The sequence below is a fragment of the Palaemon carinicauda genome, chromosome 5, assembly GCF_036898095.1.
Source record: "Palaemon carinicauda isolate YSFRI2023 chromosome 5, ASM3689809v2, whole genome shotgun sequence".
NCBI lineage: Eukaryota > Metazoa > Arthropoda > Malacostraca > Decapoda > Palaemonidae > Palaemon > Palaemon carinicauda.
Genome location: NC_090729.1, coordinates 140,527,687 through 140,547,531, shown reverse-complemented (window position 1 = coordinate 140,547,531; position 19,845 = coordinate 140,527,687). Strand labels below are relative to the sequence as shown.

At 40.2% G+C, this 19,845-nt stretch overlaps 1 protein-coding gene across 1 annotated transcript in view; it reads left to right on the top strand.

Annotated features, from left to right (window-relative positions):
* LOC137641514 (C-type mannose receptor 2-like) overlaps positions 1 to 19,845 on the top strand; it is a 38,408-nt gene that overhangs the window by 3,634 nt on the left and 14,929 nt on the right. The window contains exons 2-3 of the mRNA XM_068374134.1: positions 13,347 to 13,382; positions 13,594 to 13,764. Coding sequence (XP_068230235.1) covers positions 13,347 to 13,382; positions 13,594 to 13,764 — 207 coding nt within the window. The remainder of the gene's footprint in view (positions 1 to 13,346; positions 13,383 to 13,593; positions 13,765 to 19,845) is intronic.

Sequence of the window (19,845 nt, the reverse complement as noted above, 5' to 3'; positions counted from 1 at the left end):
ACATTTCCTTTTCCCTTAGATTAAGATATCGTCTGTAATTAAAGATTCAGTCGATCAGGTGGTTTAACCAATCTACCTGATCTATGTAGTGGTACTAGTTCTGGCAATGATAAGTTACTAGGAATTGACTTATCTGCAATACCAGGCTCAACATAAATTTCAGAGTCACTAAAGTTATTAACATTCTCACTGCTTAAACCAGTATCAGAACTTCCAACGATTGGCATAGAAGACAAAATAGGTTCAGAGAATCGACTATTTGCTGGGTTACGAGTAGGAACAATAGAGTCATCAGATTTAGGAGTGAATCTAGGCATTAATTGATCAGCATGGCGTTTCCATACCGTGTTACCAAAATTCTTCAACCGCACTTTATGATTTCTAAAACCAAGCACTTCAATAATTTTACCTGGCACCCAAGTGTTCCTAGCACCATTTTTTTTTTTTTTATAAATACTGCATCATCAACAACATATTTAGACTTTTCAAATTTGCAATCATTTTTCAATTCTCTCTCTTTCTTATTCTGGGGTTAAATCCTCTCAATTAAACCACAAAATAGGCGAATGAACATCATATCAGATGGGGATTTCCAATGGAAGAATGCACTTTCCTTCTATAATTGTACAAAAATCTGCACAAACGTGTAGTGATATTCCCCTCTGTGAATTTAACAAGACCCTCTTAAACGTCTTAACTGCCCTCTCTGCAAGCCAATTTGATGATGGATTGTACGGAGCAGGCATTGCATGCTTAATGTCATTATTCCGCAAGAAACTTTCCATCTCATCAGAAACCAAATATTTAGCATTATCAGAAACAAGTACACTGGGTAATCCAAAATTGCAAAAACTAAGTCTCAATTTCTCAATAGTTACAATTGATGTAGTTGATTTAGTTACACGAATATCCAAAAATTTAATGTAAGAATCAATGATTATTAAAAAATAGTCTCCCACCATAGGACCAGCATAGTCTGTATTTACTTTATCCTATGTTTTACCAGTCACTGGCCACGACAATACAGAAGATTTAGGAGTTTGATAGTTTTTTAAAGCATACATTACATGATTTTGTCATTTCCCTAATGTCTTGGTCTATTTTTGACCACCATACCCAATTGCGTGCTTCAGCTTTTATTGCTCTAATACCATTATGACCAACGTGTAATTGATCCAACACTACATTTTGCATATCAGATGGAATAATCACACGGTTTCTATACAAAAGTACATCACCATAAGGCTTAAATGGTCTTTCATTTTGGAAAAATCAAAAATTGAAGGATCATTAATCCATCCATATTTCACACAACTGATTACTCTCTTAAGCACAAGATCACATTTAGACAAAGATTTAATTGATTCCTAAGATCAATTTTTTATCATCCAAAGCTTGAACCATATGTATATATTCAGTAGGGGTAGTTGAATCCAAATCCGAATCAGAGAGGGGTAACCGACTCAAAGCATCTGCGACAACATTGTTCTTGCCAGCTTTAAAACATAAATTGTAATCAAATTGAGAAAGCAGCAAGGCCAACGTTGTACCCTAGCATTAGCATTCATAGTTACCAACTTGGTTCTGCCAAATAAACCAAGTAAGGGTTTGTCGTCAGTTCTGATTACGAATTTGCGACCCAACAAAAAATATTTAAACTTGAATACAGCATAAACCAAAGCTAGAGCTTTCTTTTCCAATTGCTAGTATTTCAACTCAGCAGCTGACAATTTCTTACTTGCAAAATAGACTGATTTTTAAATACCAATGAATTGCTGCATTAGAACATATCCCACACCCACTGGAGACGCATCCACTTCTATTACTACTGGACTATCCCCGTCAAAATTAGCAAGAAAATTGTACCTGGATAACTAAGCATTGACTATACTGAATGCATTAGCCTCACTATCAGACCATTTAAATTTTGCATTTTTTTTTTCAAAAAATCATATAGAGGAGAAAGTACACTAGAAAAACTAGGAACAAATCTCGAATAATAAGTAACCATTCTCAAAAAGGATTTCACTTCAGGAACAGACTTTGAAGAAGGAGCTTCCAGAATTGCAGCTATTTTCTTTGGTGATGGAATAATTTCATCTCCTGAAATGACGTAACCTAAGTATTCTAACTTACTGGTATTTAAAACCGTTTTACTTTTATTAATGGCAACATTATGCTTCTAAAGCTCTCTCTAAACTCTGTTTAGTCTCTCATCATGTTCTTTTTGTGCCTCTCCCCCAATTAAAAAAGTCATCTACAAAAGCAATAACACCATCAATATGCATTAGAATTTGAGAAAGGAACTTCTGAAAGATAGCGGGTGATGAAGGAACACCAAAGGGAAGTCTCTTATACTTAGATAATCCCTTAGAAGTGTTTATTACAAGCAATTTTTGACTATCGGTATCTACACGTAACTGTCGGTATGCATCCTTAAGATTAATTTTTGGAAAGGTTGTAGTCTTGCCCACTATAGCAAATATTTCCTCAAGTCTAGGCAAAGGATATTTTTCACAAGCAATATTGATATTAAGATATTTGAAATCACCAGAAATTCGCATAGACTGTTTATCACTTTTAAAAACAGGCACAATAGGAGCTGCCCAATCACTAAATTTAACAGGTTCTATCACATCATCTTCCACAAGCCTAACTACTGCATTTTCAACAAGCTTTACATATTTACTAGCAACATGCCTAGATTTATGGAATTTAGGAAGTATACACCTTTTGCAAGTGGATTTTAGCTACTACACTAGTAACAGGCAAGTTAGGATCAGTGTTGAACTGCTGTAACTGGGATTTAGCATCCGAAACAGAATGAAGAACTACCTCATCTTCAATCCTGTTAAAGAAATACCCAATTTTCGCATTAAATCTTTAACACACAAATTGACATTAGAGTCTTCAACCACATAAAAACCATGGCAGATGTTGTAAACTTCAAATTTTACATTAACAAACACCTTGCCTTATTACATGAATAGAATTATTTTCATTTGCTATCAGCCCTTTGGTACTAGGCTGAACAGACAACCCTAAAATTTGAAAATTTTCGCAATTCAAAGTTGAAACCACAGCACCACTATATACTTCAAATGACAACTTCAAGGTATTCTTTGTTCAGATTGGTTCAGCATTATCACAATCACTTTCCACATTAAGCATGTGATCTCATTCTGAAACATCAGACTCATCCTTTAAATTAAGCAATTGATCACTATTATCATCATCATCAAAATCTGAATTATCACATTCAGCTAAAGCATTTGCTTTTTTTTTTTTCAAAAACTTTCTTTTTCTTAGATTTGTAAAACGGACTTTTATCATCACTGTTCTTACCACACTTGGCTTTGATGAAGCCTTTTGGCCCTGATTTGACTCTATAAAGCGAGGACAAACACGTTTCAGGTGCCCTTCTCTATTACAAAAAAGAACAAGATAAATGGGAAAATCTGCAATTCTCACTACGATGAGGATAACCCTAATGTCTACAACTAAAACTAGCTTTACGTGTGGTTGCACTATAATTTAAATTCAAAGCATTAACACTAACTTTCTCAGAACAGAAAGGTTTCTCATAATTCAAAAGTCTTTCAAGGGTTTCCACCGAAGTCATAGTTTGTAAATTAAAATTTAAAGCAGTCAAATTCGGAAAATAAACTTCATTATCAACGGCCATAAACAACTGATCTCTGACTCGACAGTCAAAGGCAGTACCAAAATCACAATCTGAAGCTAAGGATTTCAGATCAGCATAAAGATCACGCAATGACTCACCACGATTTTTCTTCATTTGCTGAAACTTAATGAAAGATCTGTGATAGGATGGTTTCACAATAAAATAGGTTTTCAAAAGAGAAACAATATCATCAAATTTTAAAGACACATCATGAGGTAGTTTAGGTGCACAGAGAGAAGTTCAAATACTGAAAGTCTCTCTACCTAAAGAAATAAGTTGACTATTTTTCTTCTTAATCTCCTCAGTGATGCCATAGTGACCAAAATGTGTTTGCAGCATAGACAACCAAACGTCTAGCTTAATCTTTTTAGGATCAAAAGGAACAATCTTACTCTGGGATTCCGAAGCCATCGGAGAACACTAGAAATCGTTGAATCCACGTAACCAATCATGGGAAAAAACGAAGCTAGGCAGCTTAGGCAAACAGGTTAGGCAGCATAGCAAGTTTACTAGCCACCCTAAAAACATAGGAAAAATACAGCTTACCAAATCAAATGGCACAATTCTTCCACAAAACAATAACATCACTCCTAGGAAACAGATTGACATCCAGATAGCCTAGGGGAGTAGCCGAAATGCAAGGATGTTAGCCTAGGAGCTTTGGTCCGGACTGCCGTACAAGGCATGCACATGTTGGGTGAAAACCAGCGTCTTGAAATCTGCTCACAAAATCAACATCCTACATCCAGACTCCATGCGACGTCACTTTATTATAAGTTTGAGGTGTTTCGGTTAGCGTAAAACCGAAGTCATCGTCAATACTGACTTTATTAAGTAGAAAATAACTCACAAAAGCAAATGGCCATTGGTGAACCTCGGGTCGGCAGAATACAAACAAGAAAAAACAAAACGGATTTTGAGCAAAGGGAAAAATCTATTTTTGGGTGAGATAGCCATATTGTCCTGATGGAAGGTTCCTTTAGGTAGCTTTCTAAAGGATATTTGCTACAGCGATACTCCCAGAGAATTAAACCAAAGGCCTCCAGGATTCAAACTCCTGGCGCGAGCATCCAGTTAAGGATATCGCATAATATCAGGGGACGTAATTTTTAGATACCAGACATGGCAATCTTCACCCCGAATAGATTTAGCTCTTTGATATAAGGGGGGAGAGTAGCAAAAGAAAAGGGTGCCGATCTAGGTACCCGGTGGACCTCCTATCCGTACTACTACCGGTCGACATTCCTTTACTTGTCTTTAAGCAGGAATAGCCGCAGATAGAGTAGTTTCGGGTGGGGTCAGCAAAAAGGGTGGGTCCACCAGGACGACATGGCTATCTCACCCAAAAATAGATTTTTCACTTTGCTCAAAATCCATATTTTGGGCTCGGCCATGTTGTCCTGATGGAAGCTTAACAGAGAATTAACTTGAAAGTACAATATCTGTGGGTTTGTGTATGTGCCTTCTACCTTGAATGGGTCCCTTATCTGGTCTCCTAGACATTTATATGAAATTAAAGTTAACTGTCATTTCCACTAAGCTTGGAACTGGCTTAGTGATTCCTGCCACCTGCAGGGAAAGTGTCGACTTTGACAATAAGTATTTAAGGTTTGTATCTCCATAGTAACAAAAGGGAAACTTTTTTAGAGGTTACCTTTGATTATCTTGGAAATCTGTTACCGATTCAAGTTTTTTTCCTTCCTATAGGAATAAAATAAAATTCTGACATGTTTTATTTAAATGCAACTGAGGAGATAAAAATAAGACGCGGCTACATTTTTTATCTTTATTTTGCAAATAAATTATTAAATGTAGTTGCAACAAAGTACGAATCTAATCCAGCATTAATACACATCAGGGTTTATATATTGACCTATAAAGGAAGAATATATATAATTTCATTATCAGAATAATGCCACTCAGTGGAGATGTGAAACCAAATATGTCTAACTTGCTCAGATTTTGGACATGCATAAACACTGTGATGCAAACGTCCACACGGCACTGGTGTTATTGGTCAGATAATGCACCTATATAGAACAGTCTGTTAATCACCTTAATGATTTACACTAGAAGGTACGAATATCCATTCACACGATACATTGTTGAGTCCCAAAAAAGTCCACTGTTCATCGCAACACTAGACGACGGGTTTTATGACACTACCCTCCGCCACCACAAAGGGTTTTATTTCATATACTTGCTTCGCATAGTGTTTATAGAAGACCCTGGATTATTTCAACCCAGTATATGAGCGGAGCCTCTCAAAGTCCAAATGTTGAAAGAAATTCAACGAAGGAGCAACTTTCCTTGGATCGTGACCTGCGGGTGTGCTGTCAGGATCTGCTCTGGGAATGAAGTAGGTGAGCTTCGCTCTCAGTTGTCTTAGGGATAGGTTTGTTCCTGAAGAGCTGTCCTCCCTTGAAGTCTGAAGTTCTTCGAAGATAGACCTTAAAACACTCTATTGGGCATAGAGAGACTTCTTCCTTCAGTGGGCAGATTCTCCAAGGACCCCACCTCTTAGTGGGTAGCTCATTCTTGGCAAGAAAGGCAGGATCAGGAAAAAGGTTCAGTTCTCCTGTGTTTAGGAACTGAATATGGCCTTCGTCTCTGGATAAGGCCACTATTTCACTAACTCTAGCCCCTGAGGCTATTGCAAACAGAAAGACGACTTTCTGTATTAGATCCTTTAGAGTACAATCCTCATTGTTTAGGTTCGAAGCATAGTGCAAGACTTTGTCCAAAGACCATGTGATGGGCTTTGGAGGGGTTGCCGGCTTAAGTCTAGCGCATGCTTTTTGGGATCTTATTGAAGATTTCACTTGTGAGGTCCACCTCAAAGGCGTACAGAAGTGGTCTAGTCAGGGCCGACTTACACGCAGTAATTGTGGTGGAAGCCAGGCCTTGTTCGTGTAGGTATATAAAGAAAGCGAGACAGAAATCTATCGATATTTCTGTTGGTTTCCTTGTTTTCACAAAGGACACCCATTTCTTCCAAGATGATTCATATTGTCTCCTAGTTGAACTTATACTCTTCAATAAAGTCAATTTTATCCTTCGAGATCTAAACTTTTTGTTCGCTGCTAGGGCGAGAAAATCCTGAGATTCACTGTAGGTTGTTGGTTCTCGAGGATGAAGCGTAGACAGTCGATTTCTGGACCAGTTGGGATAAAACTGGGTTAGGCAAAGGAAAAAGCTTCAGTTTCAATTCTAGAACTAGAGTGAACCAATTGCTTTTGGGCAATTTGGGGGCCACTACTGCAGCTGTCCCTCTGAAGGATCTTAACTTGTCGAGGACTTTTAGCAGGAGAGTGGTTGGTGGAAACAGGTAAATGTAATTCCACCTGTTCCAGTCGAGAGACATGGCGTCTATCGCTTCTGCTTGAGGGTCCATATAAGGGGCTACGTAACGAAGTAGTTTCTTGTTGTCGCTTGTTGCGAAGAGGTCGATCTGCAGTTCCGTGACTTTTTCCGAGATGAAGGAGGATGAGTCTGCGTCTAGGGATTATTCTGTCTCTATCGGTTTTCACCTGGATAAAGCGTCCGCCGTCACATTGCGGAACCCTTGAAGGTGAACTGCTGATTAGTGCCATCCCCTCTTCCTTGCCAGGTAGAAGATGGCTAGTATCACATGGTTAATGTGAGGTGATCTCGAGCCTTGTTGATTTAGATATTTTACTATCACCTCGTTGTCCAGGACCAATCTGATGTGGATTGCTCTGTGAGGGGAGAGTTTCTTCAACATCAGGAAAACGGCCATAGCCTCCAAGATGTTGATGTGAAAGGTTTTGAACTGGTGCGACTAATTCCCTTGCACTTTTCTCTCGTGAGAATGGCCTCCCCATCCTTTCAAGGAGGTGTCCGTGTGTATCACCACTGATGGTTGTGGTGGTTGCAGGGGAATTGTCCGTGCTATGCTCTTGACTGTTGACCATGGCCTTAACAGCGTGCGCAATAGGGTCGGAGTCAACCTTCGTTGATCTCTTCGAGCGTTTGATGCGTATCTTCTCCAGACTCCTGACGCATCCTTTAGACGTGCTTTTAGCACAGGATCTGTAACTGCTGCAAACTGGAGAGAGCCCAATAATCTTTCCTGTCGGCATCTTGAAATCCTCTTGTGATGGATTAGTCTCCTGACAGATCCCGCTATCTCTCTCCTCTTCTTGGATGGATTGGAGAGGTGGTGTGACTATAAGTCCCATTGGATTCCTAACCATTGGAACTTCTGAGCTGGAGAAAGGCGAGACTTCTTGCGATTGATCTTGAAGCCCAGGTGTTCCAGGAACTGGATCACCTTTTCGGCTGCTGGCTGACAAGTAGTCTTGGATGCTGCCCACACTAGCCAATCGTCTAGATATGCTACTACTTGAACTCCTTTGGAGCGTAGCTTCTGGATGATTGTGTCTGCTAGCTTTGTGAATATCCTTGGGGCTATGTTCAGTCCGAAGGGCATTGCTCTGAAGACAATTTTGTTTCTTCTGTAGCCTGAATCCTAGGTAGGAGGAGAGGGGGTGGCTGACTGGCAGATGCCAGTAAGCATCTGCCAGGTCTATTAAGACTATGTACGCCCCTTTGGGTAGAAGGGTCCTTATGTGTTGCAAAGTAAACATTCAAAACTTGTTCTCGATCAACTTGTTGAGTGGAGACAAGTCTAGAATGACTCTGAGTTTGTCTGAGTCTTTCTTGGGAACACAAAACAGCCTTCCCTGGAATTTGATGGACTTCACTTTCCTTATTACCTTCTTGTTCAAGAGTTCTGAGGTATATTCTTCTAACGAGGGGGTGGAGTGTTGGAAGAATTCTGGAAAACGGGGTGGAGTTCTGTTCCATCTCCACCCGAGTCCATTCGTGATTAGGCTGTGGGCCCAGGGATCGAAGGTCCAACGATCCTGAAAGCGGTATAATCTGCCCCATACCTGGAACCCCTCATTGCCTGGGGGATCCTGAGGACTTGTTTCCGTGACCACGTCCTCCTCTGCCCCGTGAGGGGTTTCCAGAGGAACTTCTTCTTGGGCCTTTTCCTTTGTAAGGACGAAAGGTGGTCGATTGCCTCTCAATGTCAGGGTGAAATGCTGGGGACTGGGCTACCAGTTGTTAAAGGATCATCTGGAAGGTGGTTTGAGGTTGGGCTACCAGTTGAGGCACCGTGGCCATGGTCACGGCCGGAAGTTGCGTAGGTTTACGTAGTCTCCTTACCTTCCTGTTCTTAAGCGGGGGACCTCCGTCTGAGGAAGATTTCCTCTTTGATGTCATGCCCCACTTTTGGAGAAGGTTCCTATTCTCCGTGGCTGCTTTGGCTATGACTTCTCGGACCACTTCCTGTGGGAAAAGGTCCTTGCCCAGATGCACGAGGAAATCAGCTTCCTAGGTTTGTGTTTCACTGTCGCCGAGGCAAACACGTGCTCTCTGCAGGTCCTCCTTGACCTGATGAAAGCATATAAGTCCTTCACAAGGGTGCCCATGTGTGACTTAGCCAGGAAATTATACATTTCTGGGGCGTTATGTAGGCCTGCTAACATTTCCAGGCAGTTCTGATGAGAAAGGAAGGCCGCAATTCTCACTTTTGTCTCCTGTTCCCTCCTCAGAAGATGGTCTGGCAACTTCGGAAGGTTCTCATTGAACTGCTGGCCTGCTATCTCTGGATCCAATTTAGAGATGGAGAAGGTTAGATGGACGTCTTTCCACTTCTCCTTGCAGGTAGACATTGCTATAGAGAATGGTTTGCATTCCTCTAGAGTTGGGCAGGGTTTGTCCTCCTCGACTGCCTTGATGACAAGGTCTAGAGCTTTCTCCGAAAAGGGGAAAGAGACGTAGGAAGGAGCAATAAAGGTGGGGAGCCTCTTGCTAACTGCTGAGACTTTTGGAGTTGGTGTATCCGGCTCCTTTCAAGGACTTTACAAGGATGGCTTGTGCCTTGTCATGTTCGAAGACAATGACCTCCTTCGGTACCATTTCCTCACGGGATGCAAGTTCATCCCACAGTCTCACGTATCAGTCTGAGTAAGCTGAAAAGCTGGGCCAGAACTCAAGATCTTCAAACAGTTTGGTTCCCAACTTCTCTGAGACAAATAGTTTCCCATTCATCATGGGCATATGCTCCGTGTACCTCCAGGGGTTGGTTTCGGAGCAGTGTGGGAGATCTGATATTCTAAGGGGCTTAGTAGCGCCCCTGGAGGTTCCAGGGCGGTCCCTTTCCTGTATCTGTCTCTTGTTCTATTGGAGGGACTGCTTCATCGCCTCCTGTTCCTTCCGGAACGTTTCCAACATCTGCTGGATCGACGTGAGGATTGCTTCACTCTTGTCGACCTGTTGAGGAGTTGGGGTTGAAGAGGTTGACGGCATAGGTTGGTATGCCGTCACGGTGAACCTAGGGTCCTCAGTTACTGTCGAAACGGATCCTTCTTCCTCCGTTCGTGGTTGATCCACATCTTCTTCAGGGCCTCCTTGTAGTAGGTCCTGTTCTGTGTTGGTGGACACTTCTGACATCCGTTCTTGGTGGATGTCCATGCCTTCTAGTGCCTTGTGGATGTCTGCATCGATCTTCAGCTGTATGAGAGGAGGCTGGACCTGTTCCTGGGGCACTACCACGTTTGCTAGAGCCTTGGGGAACAGAAGGCACCTTCGGGATTCATTAGGTAGGTATGGTCCCGGAGGGTTCTTTTGGAACCCTCTTACCCACCTACGAAGGGTTTTCCTTGCTGTGTCCCTAGTCTCCACAGTGACTGGGATGGCTTCTCCGAAGCCGTTGGTCAGCAGGGTTGAGCAGGTGGAGCAACCCTTCGGGTCCCAATGATTTAGGGATCCAGACACGATACAGTGGGGGGCATGAGACCTGCATATCTTGTGCCCACAAAAGTCCTTACTTTTGTGGTTGCAGAACATGGCTGCACACTTCACCATCGGCTCCTCCTGTAAAGGAAATGGTTTCAATGAGTATACAGCTTTTTATATCATTGATATAAAGGCATACATTTAATTAACAATAGTAATCACTATTGTAAATGGTAGCTTAGGATAGGAAGCTGGAAATGAAATAGGAAAGACACATATCTGTGTTTCCTCTCCAAGGTAATTGCTGAGACCTCCGTCAATAATGATATTTAGATTCCCTGGTAGAGAGAACACAGGGTGGAAGAAACTCTAGGCACTAAAGTTAAGGCTAGTAAGTGTTTATACTAACTTTATCCACCTGTAGTATATTAATATTGATCAGTAATTTATTAGGGTCCCGATGATTAAAGAAATCATCTGGGTGTTGAGGGATTACTCAACCTCAACATGATATTGCGGTCCCAACAATAGACTGTGATAGGAAACACAGAGTATGTTAGAAAATAAATGTACTACTGTATTTTTTGTATACTGTAGTTCAGCCGGTGCACTACCGGGGTTAGGTTAGTACCTGGCGGCACTAACTGATAGAGAGAGAAAAAGCATTAGGGGAGGAGAGTTTCCTATTATTATGGTTTAGCAAAACAATTGGAAGTGTAGGAGGCCACCTACTGTCTCCTTACCAGAATGAGAGTTCTAATGGAAGGGGTAAGAATCCATCTGATTCTAGCTTCCATCCATCCACAAAAGGCCTGCCGCCAGCTGTACTGTCGACGGCAAGACTTGTGGATGGCAGACGAAGAGAGGGCTGAAGACTTCTCAAAAGTATGTTGAGTTTCCCACTGGCAGCCGTCAGGGCCGGTCCAATCTTCCCCCCGTGACATTCACTTCCGGTGAAGGAAGGACATAAGGGGGAAGGTGGCTGAGGCGGCTGAACTAACTGCCGCCGGTAGGGTCCCGGCCGGCAACGCAGACAACCCGGCAAGCCGGGATGACTGTCAGAATACCGGTTAAAAAATGTTGTGACAGCTATGCCGACACTAAAGGACAGAAGGGGGAAGGGAAAGGGTCTTGTAGTTCACTGGGAAGAGAGGTGGCAGCAGGTATGCCACCTACCTTCGATAGCATGGCTTCCTGTGCTGATGACGTCGTCGGCGGCAGAGGAAACATGATTCCTCCGCTGGTGACATCGTCGGTGGTAAGATAAGGGCACCCTGAGCTAATCACCATCCAACCCAAAGCTGGAGCTCTACTCAACGGCAATGAAGAAAGACGATGGTTATTACTATCTAACCCAAAGCCGAGGTTCTACTCGACGGCAATGAAAAAAGACAGTGGTTGCCGCCTGTAATGGCAACGGTACTCAGGGAGGGAGGAAGGGTTTTGCCTCTTTTCTCTAAAAGAGAATGTAATTATATCGAACCTTATCCATAAATTCTAGAGGATGTAAATCCCCATCTGAATTAATAAGGAACGATAAGGTAAGTCAAAACGTGGAGAATTACTTTACTAAAGTATATATGAGCAAGGTTAGCCTAGCTCTGGTAGGAACCAAGGCCATGGTTGGTACCGCCGGGGCTCCCACCGCATACGCAAAGTAAAGTTACATAATAGGAAGAGGAATAATATTTCTGTATGCACAATCTTCACTTGTATAATTTGCCTAACTAGCTAATATTATAGCTAAATACTGGGAAATGTCGCCCTACTGACTAAATAAAATGCAATAATAATCGACGACAGCGGTCGTAAAATGGCCGCCTCCGGTCATGGCAACGCTCAACCAAACACACTTAAATTATTCGAATTTAAGTGTGAGAAGGGAGCCTAAAATTATACACAGGAAAGAATTAATACTCAACTTTCCAGAAGATAAAGATGCTAGAAATTGCATGATTATTCTGAAAACTTCCAACAAAACACCGGGAAAATGTTGGGAGAACACCTAACTTATAACACTACAAGTAAAGGAATGGCGGCCGGTAGTAGTACGGATAGGAGGTCCACCACTCTTCCCCCTTACATCAAAGAGTTAAATCTATTCGAGGTGAAGATTGCTATGTGTCGTATCTAAAAAATACGTCCCCTGATATTATGCGATATCCTAAACTGGATACTCGCGCCAGGAGTTAGAATCCTGGAGACCTTCGGTTTAATTCTCTGGGAGTATCACTGTAGCAAATATCCCTTAGAAAGCTACCTAAAGGAGCCTTCCATCAGGACGACATGGCCGAGCTCAAAAAATGTTATAAAAGTATAAATGACGCAAGGGTACAATGTATGGCAATATATGGGATAGGATTCAATCATTTATAATGCAAAACAATAGGCAAACAAAATAAGGAATAAAACTGTTATATTCAATAACAAAATAATAATAATAATTCAATATATGATATTTATATTCTCTATTGATATTTGCAGAACTATTCGCAAGAGGAAAAAATTAAAACTGGAATCATTCTTTTTCCTAAATTATTCAGTGATATGAGCCTATGAACCTCAAATAATTTTAATGATATTTATAATATTTATTTAGTTGTTTACTTCAATTAATTACTTTTGATGAAAGTATGACAAGATTTTTGTTTCTTTGTTTCTTTCTTTGTTAGCTAGATGTCGTGAAGAGTTGTCTCTATTTCCACTAAAGTTGTTATTAGAGGTAATCCTTGTGACTGTCAATAATTGTTTAGGAATTGTGGGAGACCTTGATGTGCTAAGAAGGGAGGGGGGAGGGGTGTTAATTGTCATGCCTTGGTAGAGATTTTCGTTTCCAAACTTTCTTATTTTTACTCAAGTTTACTTAAAAGAATTCAATTTTCCTTTTCAGGGTTGGCCCTTGCAGAAAATGTGGATAGCAATATTGGTAGGTTTCTTTTGAGAATTGTTTATGGAATCAATGTTTTTTCTTCATACATTTGATAAAGATGGACAAATTAAGTTTACTAGTTATTAAATAAAATTTACAATCCAGTCAAATATGAATACATGAAAGATACAAACAGTAGTAATCCAGAGGGAAACGACATATAGCTTATACGGAAACTGTTGGAATGACTTTTTGTTTGCCGTAACAGTATGCGATCCACCTTTCCGAGATATTGGGCATCATTGCTTGGTGGTTGACACGTCCATCATTGGTACTTGGGACAGCGTTCGTCAGTTCTGCCGCAACCTGGGAGGAGAATTAGTAAACATGCACGATGCAAACATCCTCCATGACATTTTCAGCTTCATCAAGGAAAATCGTGAGTAAATTTAACTTTAATTTGAGTATTTCCCAAAAATTACTGTTAATTATCTACTTTAGGATTTTTATAATGTCGTGATTATGAAATTCAAGCTTGCTATGCTGAGGACAATTTTAAATGGGTTTAGTATGATAAACCAACATAATATTATTTATCAATACCAGGAAATAACCCATAAGTGTTTCATAGGAAACTATATTTGCAATTGTTTCTCTTGTATACACCAGTGACTGGCTCACATTCCCCTCGTCCTATTTATATCGAGACTAAAACCTTTATACAGTATGTACAGGCCTACTTGTGGATCTTGTTAAAATGAAACTGTTCATTATGATGTCATATAATGATCTTTGATCAGTGTTACCTAGCTGAGATGTGAGGCCCATGATATAGTTCAATGTGGTATGGCAAATTTTTAGTCATACCTACCTAATACTTATCGATGAGAAAGTCAGAATTTCATCCATTTCTTCAGACTAAAGTTGTTATTTCAAAAATGTCCACAGTAACATTTTGCAGAATCTTCTGCAAGATGTGTTAGATTTTCTTTTAAGAAACCGAATTCAATCCTAAGGCGATACCTTCCTCCCTATCATGGGGGGGGGGGGTGGGGTGCGGGGTGGGGGGGGGGGTGAGGTAGCTTCGTCAGTGGACTTCTTGTGGTGCACTGTAGGTATTAGTTAAAAGTTGTTACAACTTTTTTTCATTATCGGCCCTAACTGTCCTTGCTTTACATCTTTCTACTTTAACTTAATTTTAGCTTCCTTGCTTCAAGCTTGCTGTCCAGCTTTTAACTTTTGCTTAATACAATAACTTTAAGGTTTTACCCTCGACGCACTTTAGCATTGAGGGGTCTCATAGGCACTAGTGTCGGGCTATTCCTCCCAAACTCATAAATCCATTATAATCCAATTCGATGTATACATTCCTTTTCAAGCACTTAGGCTTCAGTTACATTAATCCTCTACAACAATAAGAATGGCAGTTACAAACTTTGAAGGTTTCAGCTTTAATACAATCTTTTCTCTCCTCTAGGAAACCTAAGGTTACCACTTATTTCGATTGACGTTGTTCAGGCACTGGTTGATTAGCATATGGTGTTAAGTTGAACTAAATTGCTTATTGCCCGGATAACAATGCCTTTTTCCCTTTATTCTCTTAACCATAAACCATATTCAGTTGTTGTTGTTTTTATTTCCGGGTGATCTTTGATTATAGTGCGGGAGCTCACAGAGATTTGTATTACATCTCGAGTATAAAAGGTTTGATAGCTAAAGTCATCAGCTAGTGTAATGGGGATCCCCAAATGACCATTCTTAAGTTATGCCGCTGGTGCGTTGAGTAGGGGGCGCAGCTTGAACTGCCCCCCAACTAGGTTTAAATTGCATTTTGGAGTACATTAATCAAACCTGTGATAGAAGTTTCGTTTTGGCACTGTGATTACAGATGTGCCATTCTTATATGGTGCAATTGGTGCAAAACACATTTAAGAAAGGCTCAAAGAGGGCGCTACAGTCGCATTTAAATCACAATTTGAGTACATCAATGAAAGTTTGTGGGAATATACCTTAGAGCTTCCTGATGAAGGATCAGTAATTCTTAAATGTCAAATTTGGTGCAAAATCCATTTAAGAACGACCCAAAGAGGGCGCTATTTTTTGTACATTTAAAACATGTCTTGGGTGCATTAATGAAACTTTGTAGAAATATTCCTTAGACCTTCCTAATTAAGGATCAGCAGTTCTTAAGAGTCGAAGTTGATGCAAAACCTATTTAAGAACGGACTAAAGAGAGAGTTATTACTAGCACATTGAAAAGGCCTATATTCACTTTCTTTAGGCCTATATACTCACTCATGTCATCTCATCCACATGTGCCATAACACTTTATTGTGAGCTCTTCTGTTCATCTTGTCACTACTGTTATTTCATTGAATATATAAGCGATGAAATTTCAGAATGATAGTACTAATTGTAACTCTTCTTTTCAGGGGGTCGAGATTATAAAAATTAGAGTTGCATAACACCAGTATAAACTACTGTTATTTCATTGAATATATAAGCGATGAAATTTCAGAATGATAGTACTAATTGTAACTCTTCTTTTCAGGGGGTCATGATTATAAAAATTAGAGTTGCATAACACCATTATAATGGCAACTTTGCTTTGTGTGGAAGTTAGCCTGTTAAGAAGGGTATAACCTGATGTTTATATTATTGCTTTGGCTGAGTAATAGATCACAAATGTTGTAATATTTTGTAATTGAGTTGAAATTTTGATAACCTGCTATTATACTGAGATCTTTTGTGAGTTTATGGGGTTATTTAAAAACTTAAGGAAAACTCATAACAGAATCAGGACGACCACACATATTCATAGAGACTGGGGTCTTTGCACCAGGCTCTTTGATTGGGTTCCTCACAGGAGAACACTTCAACCAATGTAAGGGGCTCTAACCTCTATTTTGCCTTGCCTTCGAAAGCCTGCATTTCAAAGCCTTTCTAGAGACGTGATTACAGATAAGAGCTTTATACCCTGATATCTACTGTGAAAGGAAATACCATTACAGGAGAAAATGGGGTTGAGCTGGTGATCAATGCATATCTTTTTGAGAAATGTTCGAAAGAGTATTTTGAATTCACCAAGGCAACTGTCTCAGGCGCTCATAGATACACTGCAAAGTTCTGGATGATATATGTGGAGTACATTAACATGTTTCACCAACTTGAAAAAGCTATCAGGACAAATAACATCAAGCTCTTTGTCTTCACACCGACACTGATTATTGACCTGTTCTTTGCACAGGCCACATCAACTATTCCCGGGGGTTAACAAAATACCAATTGGTGTTATTGAGTATTGATGCGACTCATCAGGGTGTATTCACACTGCGAAGGACAGAACATGATTTCAGCAGAATTCTAGTAGATTTACAACTGGAACAAACTATCAATGCTGACGCCACATCTGGACTGACAGAAACCACCTCTTTCACTAATGATTTCTCTGCTCACCTTAGATGGATGATAACAAAGGTTACCCGAGCATCGTTCATTAGTCAGCACCAAGAGATGACAGGATTGATTAGCAAAGAAGATGTCACCACAGAACTTAGACCGAGACGAATTCGATGTGACAATGAGGATCTTCAGAAAATCATTAAAGAAATCTTAGATACAAACAAGCTATTTGAAACATGGGAAGCTTCAGAGGTATTGTACAATATTTCCACCAGAAAAGGTACTGATGATGAAATCCCTGAAAACCTCCTCTATGTACCAACCAAAAGAAAAGTGAGACACGAGGAATTCATCAAGGCTTGCGTGAGGGATCTAAATAAGTTTGAAAGTCCAATAAAGAAGGAAAAGCTGGAAACCTTTGTAGATGGCAGTGCAAGTAATCGTCGGACGAAGAACACAAAAATTGAGCTAATGGGACGTCTACTTGTACTGTCCATCAAGAAGAGACTTGGCATGTAGCATATTCTCCAGTACCCATTGACCTCAATACCCCTGTCCTGGACCAGCCCTGAACAAGTAATGGCAAAGATTGATAAGAGTGCGCTCTTCAATATATTGAGAGTAAATAGAAAGGTTTTGAACAGCAGCTAAAGCAGGTCAGTGCTTACATCATAGATGGACATATCCTCTTACATACCTTGCCACCAAATTTGTCCCCCACATACAAAGGACTAGCCAGAAGTATTCTTACCCACAGTTTGACAACGTCAGTCAAATGCATACACATAGCCTTTGATGACCATCCACAGACTTCAATTAACGATACTAAAAGAGACAGGTGTGGATCTGACAACAGAACCTTCATCATCACAGGAACAGAGCAGAGACGAGTACCAAGAAATCTAAACAATACCCTAAAGTCCAAGTCCTTCAAGAAGTTACCTCAGTTTCTTGCCAATGAATGGCAAGACTCTTCATATGCTAACATTTTTGTGGATTGTGAAGTCTTCCTAGATTTCCGAGGGAAATTGTACAAGTTCCAGGTGACAGAGGGTATGATACAGCGAAATGCAGTAGATGGATTATTCCTTATCAGCTGATCGTGAGAATTGACACAGTAAGAATGGCATCCGACACAGATATTGCAGTGATATTATTGTACCACTGCAATAGCTTTCAGTCAACATTGCATATGGATAAGAAAACAGTTTCAAAGAGCAATCGTCATCAAGTCAGCCTGACTGCAATATGAAAGAAACTAACACCAGATTTTTGTGCAGCATTGCCAACTTTCCATGCCTTCACGGGATCAGAGTATACATCAGCGTTTGTCAGAAAAATTAAGGTCAGGCCTCTCCAAACTCAAAGCAGCCTGACTATCAGAAGACTTTCAGAGTAAGGGCAATAAGCTCTACAGTTTCTTGCGCGACGAAAGCTCTTCAGAGGTTCACAGCCACAATGTATAGTTCTGAGGATAGAGCAAATACTAGGCTGAATGAATGGAGGTATGAGAAGTTTATGAAGACATGGACCAAATGGAAATAGAAAACACCCACTGGCCAATTTGAAGGCCATAGATGCAAGTGAACTACCTTGTGAAGATGAGCTCAGTCCTTACATTAAGTGTGCCTCCATATTTGCTAATAATAAAGAGCAGATCAAACTTATATAGAGCAGCATCCTTCTGAACAAAATGGCTGGCGGTTGGATGATGGCCATTACAAACCGGTTTGATTCGAAGGGGAGCAACTCCATGAATGCCTTATCCCAAAAACAGAGGATTTAGAAGAATTGGACAATGATGAGGATAACTTGGACATTGCATCTTTAGAGGAAGATGGGAGTTGTGATGAGGATAACTAAAATCTTGTGACAGAAAGGCAGGCTGAGATAATAATTGGCTATACTAGTAAATACTAGTTGAACTCATTATTATAAGCATATTTACATATCTTTTCAAAACAGAGAGAGAGAGAGAGAGAGAGAGAGAGAGAGAGAGAGAGAGAGAGAGAGAGAGAGAGAGAGAGAGAGATTCATCAGCGGTTTTAATGTTTCATCTTATAAACTTTTGCAATAGATTTATAGCAAATGTGATACATGCATGTGTACACTAATTAATATGAGTGTGTCTATCAAAAGGCAGTTTTGGTTTCAAAAAGCATAATCACTTGCAAAAAGACATGTTAGTACCCAGTCATCCCCTGTAGTAGTATATTATGAGATAGCAATTTTTACCATATCTACTACTCCTCCTACCTTGCAAAAGGTATGAAACTTTAGATTTGAAAAAAAAAAATCATGCGTTAAATAAGTTAGATATTAAATTATGATATCCAGGTAAATAGCCTACCATAAATAAATATCGAATTGTAAACAGTATTGGCATGTATTGTATTCCACTCTTCACCAGTGTACCTTTTCTTGTATTCACGCTTCAGCAGTGCTCCTTTTCTTGTATTCACTCTTCACCAGTGCACCATTTCTTGAATTCACTCTTCATCAGTGCACCTTTTCTTATATTCACTCTTCACCAGTGTACCTTTACTTGTATTCACTCTTCACCAATGTACCTTTTCTTGTATTCACTCTTAACCAGTGCACTTTTTCTTGTATTCACTCTTCACCAGTGTACCTTTTCTTGTATTCACTCTTCACCAGTGCACCTTTTCTTGTATTCACTCTTTACCAGTGTACCTTTTCTTGTATTAACTTTTCACCAGTGCACCTTTTCTTGTATTCACTCTTCACCAGTGCACCTTTTCTTGTATTCGCTCTTCACCAGTGAACATTTTCTTGTATTCACTCTTTACCAGTGCACCTTTTCTTGTATTCATTCTTCACCAGTGCACCTTTTCTTGTATTCACTCTTCACCAGTGTAACTTTTCTTGTATTAGCAATTCACCAGTCCACCTTTTCTTGTATTCGCTCTTCACCAGTGCACCTTTTCTTGTATTCACTCTTCACCAGTGCACCTTTTCTTGTATTCGCTCTTCACCAGTAAACATTTTCTTGCATTCACTCTTCACCAGTAAACATTTTCTTGCATTCACTCTTCACCAGTGCACCTTTTCTTGTATTCATTCTTCACCAGTGCACCTTTTCTTGTATTCACTCTTC